The 25,067-nt window shown below is 49.3% G+C and overlaps 1 protein-coding gene across 8 annotated transcripts in view; it reads right to left on the minus strand.

Annotated features, from left to right (window-relative positions):
• The window catches only part of DIP2 (disco-interacting protein 2), a 349,848-nt gene that overhangs the window by 212,697 nt on the left and 112,084 nt on the right, over positions 1-25,067 (minus strand). For 2 of the 8 annotated variants that reach the window (XM_065449273.1, XM_065449284.1), the window contains exon 1: positions 10,980-11,350. The exons of 4 other annotated variants lie outside the window; for them this stretch is intronic. In XM_065449273.1, the coding sequence (XP_065305345.1) occupies positions 10,980-11,154 (175 nt within the window). In that variant the 5' untranslated portion in view covers positions 11,155-11,350. Of the gene's footprint in view, positions 1-10,979; positions 11,351-25,067 lie in introns of those variants that run through there. 2 more of the 8 variants (XM_065449294.1, XM_065449263.1) reach the window with 1 other exon arrangement.

Raw genomic sequence — 25,067 nt, forward strand, 5'->3', positions numbered from 1 at the left:
CAATACGCATGCACTCTATCTGTCAACGAAGATTCGATGTCGCCTGCTCTGGCAAGAATCCCGAGCGCTATCAGCATAAACTGAGACTCGAACAAGAAAGGAACCTGATCAGAACACTTGTTACGTGTAATTACATGCGATGCACACTCTCCGTGGCCGGTTTCTAACCATGGTTTAGTCTAAGACGTACGTTTCAGATAAGCAGCGATTACAAACGCAGGCGAACCTGGAAACGCGAATCGTTTTCGACTTGTTCGCGTTGGAAGTTGTGCTGAGCGTATACACGTGCAATTAACCGTGAGAAAGACCACGCAAGCCTTTCAGCGAGCTGAGCGGCGACTTGCTGGCGAGCCACACTTTCCGAAAGCCTTTCGCTCAAGTTCACAGGAGGTGGCAGCGTGGTACATTTCGAAGCCAGAGCGCCAGCCGCGAAAGCAAATGGGCGGATCTATGCAGCATTGCAGAGGCTCATCCGTGCAGCGTGCTTTGGGTGAAAGCCCAAGTCACAGAATGAGAGAAAATGAACACAAGGACAAAGTAGGAAACTATACCGGAATGCTTCCAACGCGCTGCCGTCGTTCACTCTCCGACACATGACTTCGTAAAGTGCGCCAGCGCGAGACCCGTCTTTTCAAGTATGTGTGTCGAGGCCAATGCGCCTGGACTTACCCTTCGTAAAGAATTACCTCGTACAGACTTGCGTAGAACACTTACAACATGAATACATTGTTGCGCTAACCGGAAAATAAAGACTTCGGAAGAAAAGCAGGAAACGATAGGTCGAGCGCTGAACCTATCGTTTCCAACATGTTGGAAACAACACGTTTGTAACACCGCTAGCTAACGTACGATGCACTCTAAACACGGCAATTACATTTTCAGAGGTAAAGCGTTCCTTACTGTAGGTACCGGCAAGGGCCCAGGCTTAATAGGTTATTTTTCGATCGTTAAGGAACAGCCCCGATTCCATTAAAATTGGCAGGGGCAATTATATGCTTCAGTGCCAGCGTCATTTTACCCCAGCTCGTGACACCTGGCGCTGAAGTTACATACTGCTAGCTCCTGTAAATTTTACACCGATTTACGTAAACTTCAGGCCTCAAAGTACTTTAAAAGCCTCATATGAGAACCATCAAAGACGACTTACATTAAGAGCACATATTTAGGACAAAAAAGTACCGGTTAGCTAACAAATATAAAAACGCCCAAGCACACTTAAAATGTTACAATGCTTAGATTGTACGATTGGGAGCACTCGTGCGATGCACTGAACAGTGTCCTGCGGCGCAAAAACGTTTTGCGCAGCATCTGACCAGCATCGAGTTCGGCGGCTCTCCAACGAGAACGAAGCCTATGTATATCCCGCGCGACAAAATGTATTTGCATAGCCAGCAAGGCTTTGGTGTCAGTGGCTGTTTTTTCCTCTCCTTGGCTGACCTCATTTAGCGAACGAAGCAAAACTAACGCACCCAGCGAGTTCTTGCAATTGCGACGACCTAGCTTTTCGTTAAGAGAGAATGGCGTCCCGTCTGCACTGTGAAACGACTCACACCCTTAACACTAGGGAGGAATATTAAGCTAAGCTGTATTAAGGCGTCCTGCACCACTTTGTATCCAAGTCTAGAAATACACTTGACGTTAAAACAGACCATTTCAGAAATGCTTTGCAGCAAAAAGTACTTCCAATTAGCTCAGGAGAAGCGGACTTATAGGCAATCAAAGATCCCCTTCGCGGTGCCCCCGCTCCTTCTTCAATACCTTGCAGTGCGAAATAAGGTTACGGTGGAGCGGGATGGTGCACACAACCCTCCGCCTACTGGGCGTCACCGTGGCGCGCAGTTCAAATTTGACATTGGACGTTCAAGTAGACGCCACTACTTCCGATCTTGGCGCCTACGACGCGCCAAATTCAGAGGCTATCCCTTCGCTTACGGTTGTGTTCACGGCGTCTCATCCCTTTGCTGTGCTGCAGTGTACGCGCGGCTATTCTCGCACCGAGTGACATGAGTAGCGCATTTCCTTTCGTACACTTATTTCTACGAAAATCGCATATTTCCGAGGGTCGAAGCGAAGTCTGCCAAGGAGTCAAGCCAGGAGCGTCCAGGAGTGAGTGAGCCCAGCCAATGTGTCCCCCAGCGTCGGTTTTAAAGCGAAGCTTTCTTTGCCTCTTCGTTCGATTTTTCCATTGCTGTTGCTGCTGTGGCTGTCTTGCACGCCGCGTCGGTGAGAGGGGGGGCATGTAAGACATTGTTTACAAATGATTGCTGTTTACAAGTGATTTAACGGCTGATTTCGCAATGTAGGCGGTCCATTACGGCATCGAACTCTCCAGCAGAGCGTTCACACTGAATAGCAGCTATGAGCACGCGTCAGAAACGGCATGAAGGGGACACACGGAGCAACGCCGCGGTCGCCCTGAGCGACAACACGACCCCATCGGTCCGGTAATAATGCGCGCATGCAAAGCCCATCTATCAACTCGCATTTGTAAAACACATTTCTGGGCTTCTATAAGCGCTGGGAAGCGGCATACAACTGCCGATTTCATCATCGCCGGGACGTATACTTTGTGCGATACAGGACAAAGGACGCGCCCCGAGATTTGCAGATCTATAGCTATATATCTATATATTTTCAAATTATTCTTTGTCAAGAACCACGAGGTCCATGCCGCAATTTATATTAGCAGTGCTCGTGAACTGAGGCGTAAAAGCCAAAAACCACATACACATAATTGTCATGCACATCAGTGACGTCGAACGCAGGTAAATACAAAGATACCCGCGGCGTATGACTCACCATAAAAGATGACCATCAAACAATTCAAGAGGGCGTTGCGATAATGATGACAAGCACATTTATGGTTACAAAACAGATTGAGGGCGATGCTCTTAATCCAGGACCCCAGACGACTCCGACGACTTCGCGGGCTCTTCGAATCAAGGCCCGGCGAACCTCAGGGTGTCCATCGCGGGGGACGTGATCCCATCGCTCTCGGGGGCATTGCGAAATACGCAATGCGGTCGTTCCGGAGCGCTAGCCGGGGCGGCGATTCGAGGGCTCTGGGTCACCGGCAATATGGTTAGAGTTGTGACGCGAGAGTTGTTTCGCACGAAAGCTGCACTGATGCGTACTATACGGCAATTGTGGCGTTGCCAGAACGAAACAGCCGGTCAAAAATGCGAAAACTATTGCGGACCGTCAACTGCCGCCTTCACGCACGCAGCCGAGACACACTCGCCATGACGTCATCATCAAGAAAGGAACGGTGCCCCTTCCGAATCTCGCACGCTTTCGCCACCTCGAAGCCGAAGCGACTCTGCAGGTCACAGCGGAGCGAGCCAATACTTTGTGCCCTTTCAAAATGCGTCATGGCAGCTGCAACATACTGTAACATGAACGAAGCCACCAAGCCAGCCCCGGCCAATTGTATGAATTCACAATCCGTGCGCTGTGGTACGGACACGAGAGGGCGAATAAAATCCAACACCATCAGCGAAAAAAAATGGCGCACAACAATGTCGTCGAAGTCCTGTCAACACACGTACAGGTCGCGTATAACGACACACACGTCGCGTATAAAGCAGTCACGAATGTGACGGTGCAGGCTAGGTGAAGACGTGAGCAGCGACAAACTACATCATCGAAACTTTGGACCAGTGCGCTAATGGAATATAAGCCGCCCTGTAATTACAACGGCTACATCGCTTATATTCCCCCGCCAAAGATTTCACAGGGCTGCTCTTCCCGTTACTAAATGAGCGTGTCGTCCCAGCTGCAATATAAGTGAGGACACCACGGCGCAATGAAATCCACCAAGGCAAAACAAGAAACGCGGCGTGCCGCATAAATAGCGGAAATTTTAAAGCACTCAGCGATGCACCCCCCTCCCACCGTTTCCCGCATCGCCCGCAAACGAAGTGCCTTCGCGAAAAGGCCTTCGCCGTGTTCAATACAAAATTTTAAAAAAATGGATCTCGTCTCGACCTGGTGGAATGGGGAGCCGCAGAAGCTTTTGAACAGCGGGCACGAAGTTGGGCACACAAGCGTACAGCGCGTAGAAACGTCACCGCTGGCGAAATCCCCAAACGCCAAGAAAACAGGGAGGGTGCACGAAGTGGAACGAAGCGAGGCGAAGGAAGAAAGAGTGTGACAGGATGCCCAGACATGTCGCTGGGCGAAAGGCAGGGAGACGCCCTGGCATCCACGGCCTCGCTCCGGGTCACGAGCGACAGCGTGGCCTCCAATCCACACGTGCCGTATAACATGGAGACACTGCTTGGACGGATGATCACGCGGCCTGCCCGGAAAACGCCGAGCCGCCTTATTGCATACAGTCAATACTGCACTATCTCGTTCGCTGCCTTTTTAAGACGATGACCGGTGTGCCTACGACGCTTTTACACGCGTCTCATGACAAGACACCGCCTCAACCTCGTTACTGTACTATTACAGCAATTTTACACCGATAAAAATAAACAGCGGGTATAGCATACAACCATGTCTTTCGCATTTTTTTTTACTTGAAGCAACTTCCGCACCTCTCCAGGTGGATTACTTGAAGACAAGGACATTACTTGCAGGACAAATCGAAGCGTTGTACATAGCTCATTAACAAAGCTCCACTAATTCATTTATTCGCGCAAATAATCACCGCCTCCACAATTAAACAATCTGGAAGGGTAGATGTCGCAATCTGCCAAAGTCGATCTTTTCTTAATACGGTGGAAGTAAAAGAAAGGCGCCGTACAGCTGTAAATACTGCATAAATTGCACCAAGAACAGTAACATTTAGTGTATATAGTCGCCAATAACACACAGACAGAGCGAGAGAGAGAGAGAGAGCTTTCATTTCCCCACTGAAAAGGAAAAGAGCGCAAACACACTAGCTGTTATCGCAAAAATACATGTAGAGAAAGTACCTCGAATTTTAGAAAAGGAAAAAAAAAAGGAATTGAAGCCGGGAGCACCGATGCTGCACTTCTTTGAGGCCCTACTGCGAGCGCGGGCTGGAGCCACACACTGCGACCACTATGCAGCAGCTATTCCGAGTCGGACTCTTTTAATCGGGCAAAAGGTGGCGTTTTTCAACGAGCAAAAGGAACAACATCCGGAGAGCTGAAAGCGGCCGCGTGCCTAGAGGGCCCGTAATAGACCGGGGCGCAGAAAGAACCCTGACCCCCGCGCGCGCACGGCCTCGTTCCCGTCGCTTGCCTCACCACGGACCGGCCAGACACGCCGGGGGCTCCTCCAGCACGGTGCCAAAAATACGCGCCGGGAATCGAACCCCGACACGCGTGGCACCGTGCCAGAGTGGCCCACAGACCCCTCCTGTATACACTGCGGTCAGTCCGGCGGCGCATAACTTTCCAAAGAAAGAAACAGCGCGGCACTGTGCGCAGAGAAATGGTGCGCGTTTGGAAATCGAACAAACGACGTGGAAGTAAGAAGCTACACCGACGGTCACCGCGGCGCGTGCGAGATGTGATATAATAGTAGCTAAAGCATTAAGTGCACCGCAGAGCTCTCGTTGGGTGTCGATAAATTGCGAGCAGAAGAGCAAGCTCCGATGGCGCTATTATTCAGAAAAAAATTCGGCAACGCCGCTGGTGTCGATGCGCAATGCAATACGAGAGAACTCATTTACTAAAAGCGTCTCGTGGAAACTTCCCACCGGCGGTTGAAGACTGCGCGCGAGCTTGGATACAGGGCAGGGAGCTTGGAATACCGCCAGCGGGCTGCGACTAGTAACATAGAGAGAGCGATAGCGCATAAGGTTCGCCAACGCCAGAGAGACTACTACCCTGTATACCGGCGCGGGGGCTGACCATGGCGAGGCGCAGAGACGCCACAAGCGCGGAGACAGACGCGCACGAACAACGAATGGCAGCGTCGTCAAAGCGCAACCGGCGTCTGTGCAAAGTCAGCCAGCGCCCAAAACTTTTCGTAAAGCGACACAGCGGACGTTTTGCAGATCAATGAAGCACACGAAGGGGCGAGATATTCTAGGTCTCGCTTCGGCGCACCACTGGTGTGACGCGACCTTGCGCGAACAGCCTTTGAGGCCGCGCAGCACACCGACGCAAAAACTGGATGCAGTACGCGTGGTGAGCGGCACCGTGCGCAAACGGGAGGGGGGGGACCTGGCCTCTCCTGCCGCAAAGGGCGAAGCCGGAGGCTCGTTATCTCAGCGACAGGCAGGAGAGCCCATCTTGCTCACATCTGTGCGCGCGGAAGGGCAGCTCGTTCCCAGACCACCGCCGGACGAGGGACGCGCCAGCCGGACACGCACACGCGGCCTTCTTCGCCGGGCACAAAAGGCGCAGGCAAAGCGAGAAAGAATGACGATGGTCCACACACGCGCGCAGCTGTGCCACATTTGAGCACATTCAGAGCTGCCGCCGTGGGGGCCGCGCTACACCAGAGTAGTAGGACACGCACGCGCGCCCGGCGAACCCGCGCGCGTTCCTGCCGATGGCGGTGCTGCAGCGTTCCGCGCATCCATTCTGCCGGGGCACGCAGACGGGCCAAGAGCTGTGGGAACTCCGTGCTGCACGATCGGTATGAAGTGACATACGAACAAGTAAAAAATAAACGCACATTACGCTGCCTTTCGCACCCGAGCGCCGAGTTTTGAAGCTGCGTTACACGACAAGCGCCTGACTCCATCACTAACGCAATTAGACACTGCAAGAAGATGGGTGACAGAGGCAAATGGTAAACAGGGATGCACCGAACCGGGCTGGTTGGTTTAGACGGGAATCAAACAGCGCAAAAAACGGGGCTGCAGCGTGTTCACTATTCGATTCCCTTCTACGCAAGGCAAGCAATGCAGATTCGTGCAAACTGGACGCTTTGACAGTGAGTAATCTACATAGCCGCGCCACCACTGATTTGCACGGGGAAAGCAGGCGGGCTACTATACAATACACGAATAGGTGTTTGTCACTGCTGGTTGGCCGAGAGGAGAGTATACCCCAACAGCTGTTGAATGCTATGAGGCAAGCGACAGCGTGTCTGAAGGTCATACAAGAACAAAGGCATCCATTCGGTTCCGGCAGCTCGGTCGTAACAGATTAATTACGAAAGAAGCTGCTATTGGAGAAGGCGACGAAACCGCTATTTCGCATGGATGTGTCGCGTGTCCTTGTCATACAAGCGAAAACGGCACATGTCAAGGAAGTTTGCTGCGCGTCCTGCAGGTCTCCAGGGGGCGCATATCTTCGGCGGTCGTTACCACGACCAAGGGAAGAAACACGACTGCGGCTGCCCGATACGATAGCTGGGGAGTGGTGGAAGATTACCATCTGGACGCGGTTCTTCAGTGCAGACTGAAGACCCGGCAAAAGCGATCGTCACAGAAAATAACTCCTGATAACTCTCACTGACGCGTTCAGGGAGCGTCTGGCGTCCGAACACATTTCGAGCACAAACACGTAGTTACAGAATCATAGCAAATTCAAGCTCAAACAATTCCGAAACTAGTCAAATATGCGTTGTTCCATTTCCAAGATCACCTCGATTTGTAACGGTGGCTTAATAAATTCAGGCCCCAAAGCGTATATATACACTCGGGATTACTCCATGCTTAGAAACTGGCTACGGAAAGAGTAAATGTCGCACATCCATGTAATTACGCGCAACAGGGGTAATGATAATTTATTGTCTGTTTGCGTGTCAGTTTGTACTGATGATACGTATGTTCTGAGCAGTCACATGCTCAAGGATTACGCTCTACAAGAATAAACGAAGTACCTAAATAAACAACTTCAATATTTGCGTACGTATCTCCACAATTTTTCAACGAACAATAGTCGAAGCTCTCAACAATGCGCTTCAAAATAATATATATATATATATATATATATATATATATGGACACACGTCACGAGAAAACAAATCTGGCATAAGAACCAATATCGAGCTTCCATCAACTGCAGAACTTCAAATATAGACAGGCGTACGTTTGAGGAACGGAACAGGAATTCTCGGCCACGCAGAGCCCCTGCCAGTTATCTCGGCAGAGGCAATAGCCGAGCGGTGTTACCGCTCGCATCAAAACAATGCAAACACAGTGCTCAAACTCCGATGACCAAATTCCTGGCACTGACAGTAAACAATCCCGGCGCAGCCAGATGCCGTCAGAAATCGTTTCCACCACAGAGACGACGACTGTGCACAGGGCACCCGCAATCACGAACCACCTGAAGTCGCAGAGAATTTTAGCTATGGCAACAGTGTGCATTTCTGTTTTAGAAGCAACGCGTCTCGTTGTTAAACCTAGTATTAAGCTGTTGAAAATCTCCAATTAACACAAACAACCTTGCGAGCACACAGCCGCCACGCTTTTAATAGGAAAAAAAATGGACAAAAAAAAAGCCACACAACAAATTATCACTTCTTGCAGCACAAGATCCTCACTGCTTACATTGTAACCAACACAAACGCCATGTGCATGTAGCTAATGCATGCCCTTTCTATGAACCCCAAACAAGATGGCTCTTTTCAGAATTTAATCGAAACCAATTTTCACCTCCGCTTTTATAGGGTGAGGAATCAGTAGTACAATGCCCCACAATGCATAATAATGAAACTTTTGGACGAGTTATGACGTACATATATATACTTGATACGGCAGATTTGTGATCGTATACCCGGCCTCACCATTATTTGATCTGCGACTGCTAATTTAGTGATCCAAGGTTCCTGCGAGGTTACACCTATGAACTAGACATGGCGGTTTTCAGGTAATAACTCAGTCATCTTCGCCAGTGTGCACAGAAAGGAGTCAGTCTGGTAGTGGGGATACACTCACTTAAATAAACAAAAACAAACTTCTCCAGACATTTCGCTTATTTCATCCGGGTGCCGAATTTCAACAACGTTATCATCTAGACTAACTTGGTTGTCAAAAGGCTAAACTGAAAGCTTCACCAGTTTCAAAACACTTGCAGAAGGAGATGCGAATGGTCCAATCTGGTTTGGACGTACAACACCGCGCTTAGAGTGCAACGAGAGAATAACAACAAAAAAATGTTAACGAGCAGCACGTTTCGCTTTGCGCAGTACTGACGTAAGGCAGCTATAAGACTGAGGAGTGAGCGCCCAACAACCGGCCACAGCCAGTCCTCCAATGCTGGCGTTCTCAAAAAAAAAAAAAAAAGCGCTGCTGGTCGCCGAAGCTTCCACAGCGGAAGCAGCCACAAAGGAGAGCGATCCAACTCGCCGCTCACGCAGGGCCCACGAGCGCCCTGTCATCGCCGGAGGAGCGATCATGCGGCCAGTGTGCGTGCGCGCCGGGGCAGAACGGGCGCATTCCGCTACGGGGGTTCGATGCGCGGCCACCTCGCAGGAGGGCAGCCACTTCCGTTCCTTTTTTCGGATCTCACGCCCAAGGGTTCTCGAGAACGCGAGACACCACGCGGCGTGTGACGTGGCCGGATCACGTGCACCATCGCGCACCCAACAACTCTGAGTGAGAGAACACCTTTAATGCCCGACAATCCCATATGATTGCGCAGGAGTATTGGATATGAATGAAACGAGATTTTCCTCTAAGATATATACAGGCAATCTTGAACGTACCATCAAGTTCAGCTTTCTCCTGTGTATCTGCACTGGTTTGATTCGTTAGACACGAGTGGCACGTTGCACGTCCCCTTGGTTCACTTTAAAGTGCACTTTACAGGCGATGAGCCATATGCCGAAGGCTGTACACGATAGCAACTTTAAGGCATAATTGCCAACGAGTTTAAAAACACTGGGACAGAAAGGACACTGAACATGAAAAAAGAAAGAGGATAACTGAAAAACTCAACCTCAGTCAAACAGCGAGAGCGGGGCTTTCTATTTCCCTTTCGAATGTGGCTGAGAATGTAAACACACAGGGTAAGGGGGAGCTCGAAACATTCAAAGATTATGCCCGCTACAGGGCTGCCGCGCAAATCCGCGCCACATTCGCAGTGGCCACATAGCTGTGTTTCCGCTGACAAGCTAAGCAGCAAGCAATCCGTCGACGCAAGATGCGACAGGGCCTGCTTCCTCACCTGAAGCGTCGAGCCCGAAGGCAGTGCTACGCGAAAACGAGGAATTTGTGCGTTGACTCATCCAAGTGACAGCTCATCATCCCCACACCGCGAAGCGAGTGCATTGAAACTCGACCGAGCTTCCCTGGGACGCAGCTATCGGCCGACTGCCGGAGAGACGCCGCTACGCATGGATCCGGTTTTGCGCGTCGTGAAAGCACTTCTTGAAGCTTTCGGCTTCGCCATCGCTTCCGAGGCTGGGCGCGAAGTGACTCGCCGCCGAGAAAATTACAAGGTTCTCTCTCGACTGGCTGCGTCTACATGGAACAAAGAAATGAAAACAAGGGCGAGGGGGCGAAGGCGGATAGGATATAGTTACAAATAAGAGGTCTACTTTCTTTGTCAGGTGTTTCGCGCTGTTAGAATATTACGAGTCAAGTGAAAGCCATGGCAGCATCAGATGAACATGGCAAAAAACGTGTCAGGCAAAACCGATTTCCTTGTTATACACGATGCTCACGCACAGACATGCCCTATAAAGGTACGGCAGAGCGTGTAGTAGTTATCCTGTCCATCAAAAGCCCCCCGCAGCGCATGCAACACCCTTTAAGTGGCAGTGTTTTTTGCCTCTTTTCTTTCTTTTTTCATGCTATTAATCGTCATGGTTAGCCCTCAGCAGCTCACCAGATTCCATATTTCTTTGCAGCAACCGTGGTGCTACACGCGCAACATTTTACCGGACAATCACGGACGCCTGATCCCTTCTTGACAGAAGGACCCAAGAGGTTTCGTCACTCGTAGGGTACCAACAGTCCAGAAGAGTCAGAGGCAGTCCCGCGTTTAGAGTCTCGTGCCAAAACATTATTTCTCCCAGGCGTGCGCGTCAGCCGTACAATCGCTACCCAAAAGCTGCGGACAACACACGTGATCCACCCACACTCTGCAAGGACTCACTTTCGGTGTCCGAGAGGCAACCCTCCGAGGAAACCCTGGACGAGAAGAGTGAGGACTCGGAGTCATCATCGCTGGAGTCTTCGTCAACGTCGTCGAGGAGCGCGGCCCAGAGCGAGTAGGGCAGGCTCTTCCAGATGGGCGCGTCGAAGAGGCTCGGTTTGCGCGGACGCTGCATCGCGCCACGGCGGGGAAAAACACGGCGACGGTCGTCGGGGTGGCCGAGGAGGCGCGTGGGCGCGCCTGCTGGACGACGACACCCGCGCTCGAAGACGCGCACGGGAAAAGCGAGAGCGACGACGTGACCCCGATCTATCCTATCCGTTCGGCGGCAAGGCAGCAGCACGCCGCTCGGCCCGAGCAGGAGCACTGAACCAGCCGGCGGCAGCAGCTACCACCAGCGACTCCGAGGCGAGGAGGTCCGGAGGCGGCGCTCCGGACGAGCGCCTATTCACCACGCGCGCCGCCGCCGCCGCCGGAAGCGCCCCTGTGGTACCACCGGCGGGGGCCACTGCCGGTCGTCCGGATGGGGCCGACAGCTGCCTTTTACAGAAGATGTGGCTCTCCTCCTCGACGACAACTTGTCGGGCACGCTGCTGGGCTGCCCACATTCAGCATGCCTCTGAGGAAGCAGTTGGTTCTGGTGACGCGCAAGGGAACTCGGAACGGCCGCAAAGGTTACCGCCTATCTGCCGACCGAAAACAAACGCGAGATGTCAGTGATTCACTGCTTTTTCCGGTCTTTGTATGAAAAGGCGGCAGGCATAAATAGGCCCATCATTCCAATCTACTGCGTTCGCATCACACAAACAAGGTCAGCGAACGCATGTTCGCCCACAGCATTGTCTCGCTCAGAGTTCCATATAAGGATTACTACAGAGGCGAATCCAATGGTTTTACATCTGTGTGCTATCGTTTCAATATAAATCACCTAAAGTTAAAAAAAAAAAAACCTGGAGAGTTCCGCCACCGACGTATTTTACTGTTAGGAACACACGTAGGTAAACAATCACACATATATTTCAATTGAGTTTATACTTTCAAACGATTTAGTCCCGTGTGTTAAATACTTAATTCCTGTAAGTGAGTGCCACAGCCCAATATAAAGCAATAATGAACCTCAAAGAATACAAGCCGCCAACAGAGTTCACCTATGGCCACGAAAATACCGTGTTCTGTACGAATGGATGTTGTTGCATACTGTCCTGTAGTATTCTATAACGATATAGCCGGTTGTGCACAAGCCTGCTACAATAATCCAGGTAGCGATGAAAATGAGCGTGGCCCATCGACGTGCCATGACTCACATATTACGCGAACCCTTCGAGTGAAAGGTGCGGCATTTACGAAGGCGCGGAAGGTCTCTCAGCCGTACGACGAGCGTGCCGCATGTGTGTGTGTGTGTGGCCAACCTTCGCCTTCTTACCTTTATTATATTTTTTTCTTCGCACGCTCGGCTAGCTTGCATTCCGGGGCAGCTCTGTATGCCTGCCCCAGTGGCTCCGTGGCCCAAACATAACTGAGAATAGCCCGTCCAAGGCAAATAAAGCAGTCACAACAACCGTGCCGCCATCCGTGAGCAGGCGGCCGCTGTCCGTGAGTCGATTAAGGTTGCGCTGGCCATTAGTGACTGCACGGGGAGGCGCACGGCGATCGTGCTCCGAGCCGTCCTGCTGTGGCATCTTCGGCTGCATGCGGATGGTCCGCCGCCACGACTGGGCCAGGACACGAATCGCAGCCGCACGGTCTCACTCGGCTAGGGGAGGATGTGGTACGCTCACAAACGGCCGCTCGGCACAGAAAAGCATAGCACAGACCATCGTTGGGCTGATGTCGCATCCAGTGACGCACAGCGCTTCACCGTGAGACTTGGGTGTTTGTGTTTGTCAACTGTGACCGTGTGACAGGTCAGAGAGAGACGCACCAGTAGAGCACACTTAACACACATTCGCTCGGTCACAACATGCTTGTCCTGTACAGGGAAGCCAAAACGAAAAAAAGAAAACGAATCCGAATACTTGCTTATACATTCGACAGTGTGTGCGACACTGCATGGTGCTATTTATTAAGAGATGATGAGTTTCAGGGCTAGAGAGTACTTAGCGGCATGCCAAGCCTCGACGCCACAGTACAGTTTCCGATTAATTACATGTAAGAGCGTGTCTGCCTCGTTCTTTCCTGCTGTCGTTTCGTTCCGGTCTACCTATGTATAATACACAATAACTGTGCACTATTTTTTATCTCCTTCGCTTAATTCAAGTTCAAGCCAGACGAGAGACTCGCACGTGCTTCTTGCACCTGGGGACTCTCCTCTAAGACAATGAAAAACTTACTCAATTGAAATGAAAATAACTCAATTGTATATTTTTGTCTCGATGCCATCAGAAGTGATCTCCAGCACCACACTGTGCGTAAGTTCTTCGTCAACCACAGCGCCCAGGCGCCCTTGGGCTCGTTGGGCCGAGATCAACGATGGTCGCGAAATCTATGGCCATGCGTCCACGCCAACCATTCCCAAAATGTCTCGTCGCGCTAACGTGTGCGAGAATTGGAGCCCCAGAGCGCACTCGTTAAAATCCGTGACCTGGCTGCACAAAGGGAGCGTGATTGGCACGCAGGCGCTGCACGAGTCTCCGGATTGCGTCGGAAAAGTGAAGGCACGCTGAGAGAGAGAGATCTCTCTTTTCTGTCCACTCTCACGCTTCTTCTCTCTTACGGTCGTGAACGCGGCCCGGTTTCACTTGGGAAGCAAAAGGCAGCAGCTGCTGCTGGAGCGAATCATCGGCCGCTCCTCCTCCTCATATAACCAGAAGCAGCAGCGGTCAACCAGGCGCACGCGTCCGAGCGTCGTCGCCCTTGAAGCCGCGCTCGGCCCAAGGACACCGTAACGGATTGCCGCCGGGAGGATACAAAAGCCACGCGGGAACACAACAAGGACGCGGCATGGGCTTCTTCGAATGGGGGGCCCGGCCAGCTCCACCCGCACACAAGGGGGAAGGGCTGCACGGCGGGAAAGACTACCCCTAAGGGGGCTGGTGTCTCTACCGCCCACCATCGGGTCGAAAGTTTCTGCCGTGGCTGAAAATCAGTAACAGGCCACAACATGGGGCAGCGTTACGCCCCAAACGGGCAACCGAAACCTCACCGTACTCGCAAAGTTTGAACGCGACGGAAACCAGCCTCGAAACTTAAACCACATGATAGAGCTGCGAGCCTCCTAATAAGTTCCTTGTTTAGCTCTCAGGATGACGCAGCTCTAAAGCGCTGCTCGGCATCGCGGCGACAGCTGCTTCTTTGAAGCTTACCAACATCGCCAGAGCGCAAGTGCTCACTGCCCTGGATCCTGGACGCATCCACGACGAAGGCTACCATTACGGAGCGGCGCCCTTTGCCAGCTTTAATTACTTTGGAAGTTTTCCGAAACGGCTACCGGCGCCAGTTATAAGGCCGCTACGCTGAAAAATACGAACTTGCCATAAACCAAGACCTTAAATCCAGACATTCTACCGTTCAAGTATTCTTATCGTTAAATGTAAGAAAATAAAGCTATCTAGATCGACGGCTTTGTGTGGCTATATAGCGTTCGGTTCAGCAAAAAATATATCCAAACAGGGCAAATGTGAGAAAAGTCTACAAACGCATTACCAAGATCTTATCAAAAACAATAATAGAAATCAAGTGCAGCGACAAATGAGTGCTTCGACTAGCAGAAAACAATTCAATTATGGATCCTCGTTGTCCCAACGAAACATTTTGCTGATAAACTTCAAATTGTTTGGTATCTTTATTTTAAGGGGTTACATACCAATTTTCATCCTCGAAATGCGATTAATCACCCTCCGTATACATTACAGCAAATTTTGTTTTCGTTTTTTCTCACATTTTTCATCGCAGATTATAGGACACACCTGAACACACTCACAAATACGGCCACGCAATGAAGACACGAGTGACAAAGTGGGGCACTGCGTAATTGCCTAAACATGTCTAGACTGTGGAGTGTGCTCAGGTAATACACAGAGGGACACTGACCCGCAAACACGAAACGTACACTACACTACTAACGTTACACTACTAAGTAGTGTAACGTACATTACACTACTTTAAGACGCAATGCCTAAACAGCACAACTAATTCATAGAAGCAGGGACCGCTAAATTAGCAGGAAATCTCCAAATCACGGCCGCCTCTTCTTAAGCCCTGAAAGCTAAAGTGGCGAGAAATCAAATACAATATCGCGGTCAGTATCTAAAGAGTGTTGAAATGGCGCGAACTAAAAGAGATTCATTGAACAACGTGAGAGATGCGCGAGGGTGAAAATAACCTTTGAGCGCTCTAATTACCCGGAAATTCGACACTTGCGCGCGCACAGAGCGATAACTATTCAGCGAGCGGGCTCAGCCAAGGCAATGAATGAGTCGCTATGCCAGGCACCGGTCGCCGTCGAGTCCTTCAAGGCTGCGTGCGTGTCTGCGTCAACGATGTGAGCGCCGTATATACGCGTTTATGTTGGCACTCACGGCCACTACTTCGAAGCAGACGTGACCGGGCACAAATGATGTGTTGCTTGAAACTCGGCACGAATGTTCGCCGACCGGTTGGACTCGCAGCCGCAAAGTTTCGCCGCACAGTTGCCGAACGTTCGTAGAACGCGCTGTACGATGTTATGAAAACCAATACGCGGACAGAGCTCCTCGGGCGTCAAGCAGGCGCAGGAACAAAGAGGCGAGCTGCGAACGCCCGCTCGCGCGACACGACGAGCAAGCGGCGGCGGCTCGTTCCGGGAAGAACCGAGTCATCGCGGCGCGGCTTTCCGCCCCGAGCGCCAACGAGTCCTAATTGAGCACAGCCGAAGGGTCCCCGACACAGAAGGCGCCAAACGGACGCACACTCGGAAGCCGCGTGAGCTGTGCAACTGGAAGCGATTGCGTGACTCCGGTTAGACGCACTTGTAATCGCCGAACGAAGCTGCAGGTATAGCAAACTTTTTCCAGTACCACTTGCCAGCTGCGACTCAAGGATACAAATGCGCAAACAAGCACAATAATTTGTATATGCGTCAGTGATCTCGCACGAATGTAGTGCCACTTTGGCGGCGAAGAGGATCTCAGCCAAAAGCAACTGGTCCACCTAACGAAGGACGGGTTTTCCGCCCGACCCCACCTGCGGAACAACGCAAGCGGGTCTCCGTGGTGGCAACGCGGACGGCTACGTGTCACGACGGTGACGATCGCGCGACTCTGAACAAGGTCAGAGAACGCTGCGCCCAGACGGAACACCCTCTAGAGAACTGCCAGACGTCGCGGCGCGCATAGAAGAGGGAGAGAGAGAAGGCATCTGCGAGGTCACGCCTCGTCTGCGACCACGTTTATGCCGCTGTAAACACAGGCAAGCGACGCCCTGTGACGACGAGCTTAGTCAACGTTAAACTCGAAGTTGCCTTTACGAGAAAGCAAAAATTGTCCTTAAAAGCACACCTCAAAAATTTAGAAATCCTATCGTCCATATCAAGTGCAAAGTTGTGGCTTATATGAACTAGCTCTTCGGGCTCTTGTAAGCTGAAATCAAGTCCATGTACTTGTAAGCTTGAGTAACTCAGCCTTGCACATAAACTGGGTAGCGCGGTGCTGATATATAATAGGAGTACATCTGCGAAGCTCTAACGAACAGTGGCAGTTGGACGTGTCCAGGCAGCAGGCATGCTTTTAAGGCTTGTACAGTTATCCTTTACGAGACGCGCTGCACAGCGAAAGGCGGCGTGTAGTAAGAATAGACATGCGCTACCACTGTGAAAACAACAAAAGCGGAACACACAACGAGAGCTCTGTGTGTTCCTAGCGCTTCACTGCAAGAATCTCCTGAATCAACAATTTGTGAAATATTTAAAGCGGGCTTCGCCGCACATTTCCATATAGCTGACGGTACAGGTGGTGACGATAACCGCGTTCCTACACAGTTTCCGCTTTCATCTATCGGCTGTGCTCAGCGAGATGAGCCGTTGACTGCAAAAGTTCCTTCCAGCGTCACCCTTACAGTAACATTAATTTGCTGAAAATCTGTTGTGTTTCGGTAGCGCACTGAAGTCATTCAACGAAGGAGAATTCAGCAATGGGCAAGTACCGCTTCGCTCGACACTAAGCCAAACAAAGGAGCGTAGAGCGACGGTACTCAATTCTCTTCGCAGCGGAAGATTTCTCAAAATATATTTACCTTTATCAGAATAAACAACACACAAAATTAAAATCATAGTAAAGAAGTGCAGGGAATATATGAGCCCGGTATATGTAACAGATAGCAAGAGGCATTGCAAAAAGCGACCTGACCGGAAAAAAAAATACAAAAGCAGAATTAAACTGCCAATGCCGGACTTACGAATTAAATTATATGTGGGCTACGTCATCGTGCTAGAGACTGTTTGAAAGCTAAGCGTTCGACAAGGCAAGGAAGACAGGAAGTTCGAAACATCCCTTCACGAGAACGCGTCCTCTATCTATACTGTTGGCTTGGCGGCATGCATGCTGCAGAGACCCCCCTCCCCCCCCCCCCCACACACACACATAATTGAAACATACCCACCCGTGACGAAGAAAAACTAATGTGCCAATAAGAACACTCAATAAGACTTCGAGCAAGTACAGGTGATGGCCGCACGGACATTAAAACGCGTCTGCAGAATCAGCAACTTGGCAGTTTGTGAGCAACGTGCTTAAAGGGACCTTGAAACGATTTTTACGATTTTGTACAAATGTACTGAGTCGTTAGAGTAGGTCATTCTGATCATTAATTGACGCATCTAAGTGTTCCGCGTGAAGCGTGTAATTTATTATAAGGTTTTAAAAATGTACATCGCTGCCGATCGCAGCACACTGCTCGGAGGAATTTTCAGCCGCTCCTATATGACGTAAATCACCCAATTGACGACGTAGGGCGAGCTACCCGATTGGCTGCCCAGGGCGCGTCATCGATAATTTTTTCCACCTTTATGGTGAACAAAGGATGTTCATAATAGTTGGAATGTTAGTTAATTTGTTTCTATAAAAAGAAGGTAACAGAAAGAGAATGAACATGAACAATTTGTCACTACAATTAAGCACTTCCGGCACACAGCAAACGTCGTCTGCTTGTGCTCAATTTTGACGAGCTCCGCGGTCAGAGTCGGTCTCAGTCTTTTCGCGATCACTATGATTCGACTTAGTTGCGTTGTGGACTGCAAAAGTAGCGACTGGCAATATCAAGCTGCGACATCGTGCCCCTCTGCAAATCAGCAGACGAGGACTGGCTGCAGCGCATCGGACTGCCGCTATCCGATCGGCGCCAGGGTTTGCGCGTTTGCGGCCGTCACTTTACACCGGAAGTTTACTAACGCAATAGCGTATCGCGAGTCCGGTATTAGGGTAAATGCAAACGCAAGGGTACAGGGCCTGGCCGTTTGACCGTGTAGTTGCACGGGATGAGCAGAAGCGCAAATCTGAATGGTCTACACGGTGCAGCCACCTGGTGGCACAGAGCTCAACCACACACAGTAGCAGTAACGAAATGTATTCTTCTTTGCTGCTGGTGTAAATTTTTCGCAGGAGTGTAATCGTTAGCACATTGTTTTTGTAAATGTTTAAAATGTTTTACACTTGGTTAGAGCAATATTAGCTCTTTGTTTGGCTGGTTAAGCTCTGTGCCAACGGGTGGCTGGACCGTGGCAGCTGCCGTGGCAGGCAGCTCACGCACGTCTACGCTAAAGTTCCTTCATCAGCTTGAGTTTATGCCTCGACCGTTCCGTCGAGACGCCCAGCTTGCCTGTGGTTACCGGAATACCAGCCACGTTCGGCGCTCCGACAGAATGCTCGCAACACACGCTGCTTCGATAGCTCTCGCTTGGGGTCGACTTCCAAGTAGCTGACGGAGAGTTTGGAGAGCCTTCGCGCGCTCGCTCCTAGAGAACCGGAAGTCGACGACACGACGTGCCATCATGACGCAGAGCCATCGAAGGCGGAGCTTAGCCACGATCACTAGGCGAACGAGTTGAGGAGAATATGCATGACTATGGAGGAGGGTAACTTGTAATCGTCCGTAGCTCTCTTAATATGAGACGTTTCACACAAATTGTGGTGCGAATGATTAACTTTAGCTGTACCCTACGCGTCTACAAAATTTGCCAGAACCGTTTCAGGGGCCCTTTAAAAGGTAGAATTTATTTTACGTAGCTTACGTTTTTCTTTTTCATGACACTGATGTTTGTGGATTTATGTCGCGGACTGCACATGCAAAACAACTTGCACATTCAGATGTACATGCACAACTTGATAATAACTCTGGTACGGTACAGCCGCGGCTACCAAAGGCTATTTGCTTATTTAGCATACATTGTCTAGGTGTAAGTCTAGGTATAACTTAGGCGGTGTCGACACTACCAGACGTGGTTACTATCAAGCATCACGAAGGGAAAGACCCCGCCCGACACCTGCGCGAGACACGCAGATGCGAGGAATTACGGCACTCGATCCGGCAACACCCAGTTCAGAGACCGCGAGCGCGGGCCGTTCCTCTCAGCTCGCGATGCAAAATGGCAACCACGCGCAAATGCGAGTACCGAAGGAAACTTGACGGTTTCTGTCGGCGATGACAGGCACGGCGAACGGAATAAACGAAACGAGCGTCGCGAGGTGGTGGTTGCTATAGGATCGCGAGAAACACATTTTAAATACACGCCGCATATATCTTGCTATATAGAAGCAGAATTGAGCGAAACGCGTGCCGTCCCGTTTCCGCTCGCAGTGCGTTCGATGAGCACATTCATGCCGCGCGAATGTATACGATGTGCGCCCTTTCCAGTCATGGCATGCTCAACTGTGTCGTGCCCTGAAAAGTGCGACAGAGCAGCCGCGTAACGGAGTCCGCGCATGTCAGTCCTCGTGTCCCATTAACGGCGTCGCGCCGCATAACATATATCCCGTGGCAGAGGGAAGCGGATGCTGCAGCTGAGCGAGAGGAAAGCACCGTATACCGACGGTGCTGAAGCACTTGCTCAGTGGCGTGCAACGGCGCCTCCGCTAACACGACGATGCTCTGGAGCGCAATGATCCACCCGGCAAAGCCAAGCCGATCAACAGCGAACGGACAGGCGGTGGTGCGGCTACCTACCGCGCTATTCCACGAAGGCGACCCATGCCTTAACGAACGCCCGACTTACCGCCATGCCCAACTAGGCGCGCGGATGTGTTCACGGCTTCCTCAGAGTAAAACAGACATGCGGGCACGTAATATCTAAAGAAAAAAAAAACACCACCTCGTGCAGATCCAACGCACATATGTTGGCATCAATGCGAAGCGCAACTTAAGTAAATCGGTTAAGTAAATGCTTTACAGCTAAAGCCGATGCATTCAATTTGGTGATTACAGCTGTATGCGCATAAAAGAACGACACGTATCAAGCAAAACTTTGGGATGCTGTGTCACAGTGGGACATATCCACCCATTCTGGAGGATTGGTCAAGAACGGGCACACCCCCAGTGGCACATAGCGAATGGCTAAACTAAAGAAATAAGAATTCGTGAAATCTAATTAAACATTCTATTAACAGATCGGTGTGCTCTAGAGATATATCTGAGCCGACATTATATCGTCATGTTTTATGTAGGAGTCGTACGTCGTGGAACGTGCCCATTTTAAAGGAGTGGCCAAGAACCCGTGGAGTGGCAAATACCGAATGGTTAAACGATAGAAAATAAAGTAAATCAAACAATCCGGAAATTGTAATTTGCCATTACGTCAACAGAGCGGCGAGCTTTGGAGATGCCTGTGAGCTGACATATGTTCAGGTTTTACATGTACGATTTATACGCGCTTTGTTTTTTCACGCAGAAGAGAGCTATATTTATTTGTTCAGCATACAAAGTGTATATGAGCCACTTAGTGGGTATCTTCATACAACATATTATACATACAATATATATATATATATATATATATATATATATATATATATATATATATATATATATATATATATATATATATGTTGTTGTGTTATGTTGTTGTGTTATATATGTTGTTGTGTTACGTTATATATGTTGTATGTGTTGTTGTTATATATATATATATATATATATATATATATATATATAAAGACAATTAGAAACTTCAAAAGAGCCAATTTTTCTGCCATAAACTCAAGCCTATGTTCATTTCTTGACGACTTCTTACCGCAGTTTTTTGAACGATCAGTTGAAAGAAATTGGTGTATGTTCAAGACTAAAATTTTAGAATTAATCCATCAGCATGTTCCACTCCAGCGCGTTTATTCTCATAATCAAGCCCCCTGGTATAACAGATTTCTTAATATGCTCTCAAATAGGAAGAGACGCCTTTTTCGCACTGCTAAACGGACGAAAAAGCCTGCACATTGGCTTGCATATAAAAACGCTGCCTCCAACTACTCAATCACTGCTAAAAATACTAAGCACACATTTTTAGCAAAACCCTGCCATTATTACTAAAAACAAATCCAAAGCGCTTTTGGAGCGTAGTAAAATGTAAACGTGGAAATAAGATTGCATTAACACAGTCTGGTAGTCAGGTTCCCAGCTATCTTTGCGCAGACGTCTTGAACAGCGCGTTTGTGCAATCATTTTCCTCTCCCGCACCTAACAACGAATGTCCCGTCTTACAGGGCTGTAACTTTCCTCTTATGGACCCTATTATATTTGATGCAACAGGAATTAAAAAAATAATCGAAAATTTGAAAATTACTTCCTCCTGCGGTGTCGATGAAATCACCACCAAATTCTTAATTAGCACAGATGAATATTCATCTATCATATTGCAATATCTATTCTCGCAATCATATAACTCTGGCATGCTTCCGCTTGATTGGAAAACAGGAAAAATCGTTCCCATACACAAATCAGGTGACACTCATAATCCCTTTAATTATAGACCAATTTCTCTTACCTCAGTACCTTGTAAAATTATGGAACATGTAATCTACACGCATCTCATTAACTTCCTTGACGATAATAATTTCTTTACTCCTCACCAGCACGGGTTTAGAAAAAACTTCTCTTGCGAAACACAGCTTCTCACATTTACAAACGATTTACACTCTAACCTTGACGCAGGCTTCACGACGGACTGTATTTTTTTGGACTTCGCTAAGGCATTTGACAAGGTGTGTCATGCTCTACTCTTACACAAACTAAGCATTTTAAACATTGACCCTACACTACTTAGGTGGATCTGTAGCTTCCTTACATCGCGCGTTCAGTTTGTTTCTGCTAATGAATGTACTTCCTCTCTAGCCCCTGTCGGCTCAGGCGTCCCTCAAGGATCTGTCCTGGGCCCACTTTTGTTTCTTATATACATTAATGACTTACCTATTAATATTTCATCAAACATATGTTTATTTGCAGACGATTGTGTGATATACCGCAAAATTTCCAATAACTGCGATGTAACAGCCCTACAAACCGACTTAAATAAAATAACTGATTGGTGCAGCACGTGGAAAATGCAACTTAACATTAAGAAGTGCAAAACTATGAGGGTTTCTCGTACTAACTCTAGTTCTCCAAATTATTCTCTCACTAATATATCACTTGAATGTGTCACCTCGTATCGTTATTTAGGAGTAACCATAACTAACAATTTGTCTTGGAAATCGCATATTGATATCATAGTGTCCAAAGCTAACCGCACTTTAGGGTACCTACGCCGAAATTTTTCTCGTGCGCCATCATCATTAAAACAATTACTATATACCACTTACGTTCGCTCGCAACTTGAGTATGCTTCATCAATATGGGATCCCTGGCATTCAACACTAATACATACGCTGGAAGCTATACAAAACCGTTCAGCCCGTTTCATTTTAAATAACTTCAATCGGACAGCAAGCGTAACACACATGAAATGTTTATTAAACCTTCCTCTCTTATCCGACCGCCGAAAACACTCACGCATTTGTCTTTTTCACAAAATCTATTATCATAACACCTTTTTACACACTCTTTGGATCAGGCCAGCACCTTTCATTTCTTCTCGTCATGATCATAATCAGAAGGTTAGCATATCTCATTTCAATACTATCATGGGCGCAAATTCATTCTTACCAATGACTAGCAAAGACTGGAACAGCTTATCCCCTTCATTAACAGGTATAATTAATCCACTTATGTTTAGAAACGCACTTGAAAACGAACTTTTGTAATATACTTACCATTTGTCTTGCCTATGTGTATGTACCTTTCTCTATTGCAGCGTTTTCATCAGTTTTCATCAGCATCATGATCAAAAAGTTAACAATGCATTTTGTAAATCTACTGTACATATTATGTTTTTTTGAATCTCTTTACCATTGTGTACATCACATTTGTATTTGTATCTTTTGTACCTCTGTTTATTATCATCGGATGTCAACTCAATTAGCAATTATTACTGCTGTTATAATTATTTTCTTGTTTGAGTTACTTTTACCGATGTTTACTTTGTATTCCCTTAGCCCCTCCCCTCTATAATGTACTATGTACCTTGAGGGTAAAATAAATGAAATGAAATGAAATGAAATGAAATATATATATATTTCATTTCACAAGCTGTCATGAACCACGCCTGCCGCGCAAACAACCAGATGAAAGAAGGAAGAGAACGACGTGAGCCAAGCTGCCGCGAGACCGCTCTTCAACAACCGCGCCTATGAACCAGATTCATCTGGTTCTGCATTAAAACACCTCGTGTGTAAGATTTGGTGGAGCTGTGCGGGGTAACTCCCACGACCTACAACGGAGCCACCAGCACAAGAGCTACGCCGAAGCCGTCGCCTCGCCGGACTTTCGCCGTCGCGCTCAGTCATGGCCACAGAGCAAAATACCCTCACCAGCAGTGCCTCGGCGAGCCCAGTCCCTATCCAGCACTACCGAGAGCCACGCACGTTCTCGGCGAAGGCAGAGGAAGATGTGGATGAGTGGCTAACCCATTACGAAAGGGTAAGCCAATACAATAACTGGAACGCTGCCAGTCAGCTTAGGAACGTTGTTTTCTTCTTGGCCGGCACGGCGTTGGTATGGTACGACAACCACGCGGACATGCTAACTACTTGGACACGCTTCGTTGAGGAAATCAAAAAGTGTTTCGGTGACTCGGACGCAAAGAGGAAACGTGCGGAACTCACATTAGCCCAGAGAGCTCAGGTACCCGGCGAGACTTGCACTACCTACATCGAAGAAATTTTGAAGCTGTGCCGCACCGTCAACCCTCAAATGACAGAGGAAGATAAAGTGGGGCACGTGGTAAAAGGAATAGCGGAAGACGTGTACAACTTCCTCATTGGTAAAGAGAACTTGCACACTGTATCAGAACTGATACGGCACTGCCGTACGTTCGAGGCGCTGAAGACTCGCCGAATTACACCAAGTTTGGACGGCTGGCCAATGTAACGACTGTAGCAAGTGTTGACACGAGTCCTCTGCTCCCAGACCTTTCGTCCGCCATCCGCCAGATAGTCCGCGAGGAGCTCCAGCGACATGACGAACAGGCACGTTATGCGGCGCCTCGTTGCAGCTCCTCCGTTTTCCGAGACACTTTTCGGGAACCCCCTTCGGCTACTTGGAACCACTCGGTGAACGTCGCGGATCTTATCGGCTCCAGAGACGAACCGCATTACATTACGACCGAACCACCACGCAATGATTCGCCCCCTCAACGTTTTGACCCACGCTCACGCAACTTTCGTCCACGAAGACTCGCCGCTAACTACGACTTTCAAGGGGAAGAGCCTCGTTACCCTCAACCGATGTCTTCGGCAGATTACTTCAATCCGCATTCTGAAGTTCGCCCTTCGCCAGTGTGTTACTGCTGCGGCATGCCTGGCCATATAGCTAGGTACTGTAGCCGACGCCGAGCATCAAACTACGGATCGTCAGCGCCGACTACGCGGTCTAGCGGTCGTACACTGCGCACTCAGTGGCCAGGAGACTCCTCTTCAGGAAGCCACTTTCGAGAGGACCGATGCACCGCCCAGGAGACCTACTTTGGAGCAGAAAGAACCCGGAACCGCTACCGCTCCCCTGCCTCCGACCGTACTCTGACGCCACCACCAGCCT

The sequence above is a fragment of the Dermacentor albipictus genome, chromosome 1 (genome assembly GCF_038994185.2).
Source record: "Dermacentor albipictus isolate Rhodes 1998 colony chromosome 1, USDA_Dalb.pri_finalv2, whole genome shotgun sequence".
In the NCBI taxonomy this organism is placed as follows: domain Eukaryota; kingdom Metazoa; phylum Arthropoda; class Arachnida; order Ixodida; family Ixodidae; genus Dermacentor; species Dermacentor albipictus.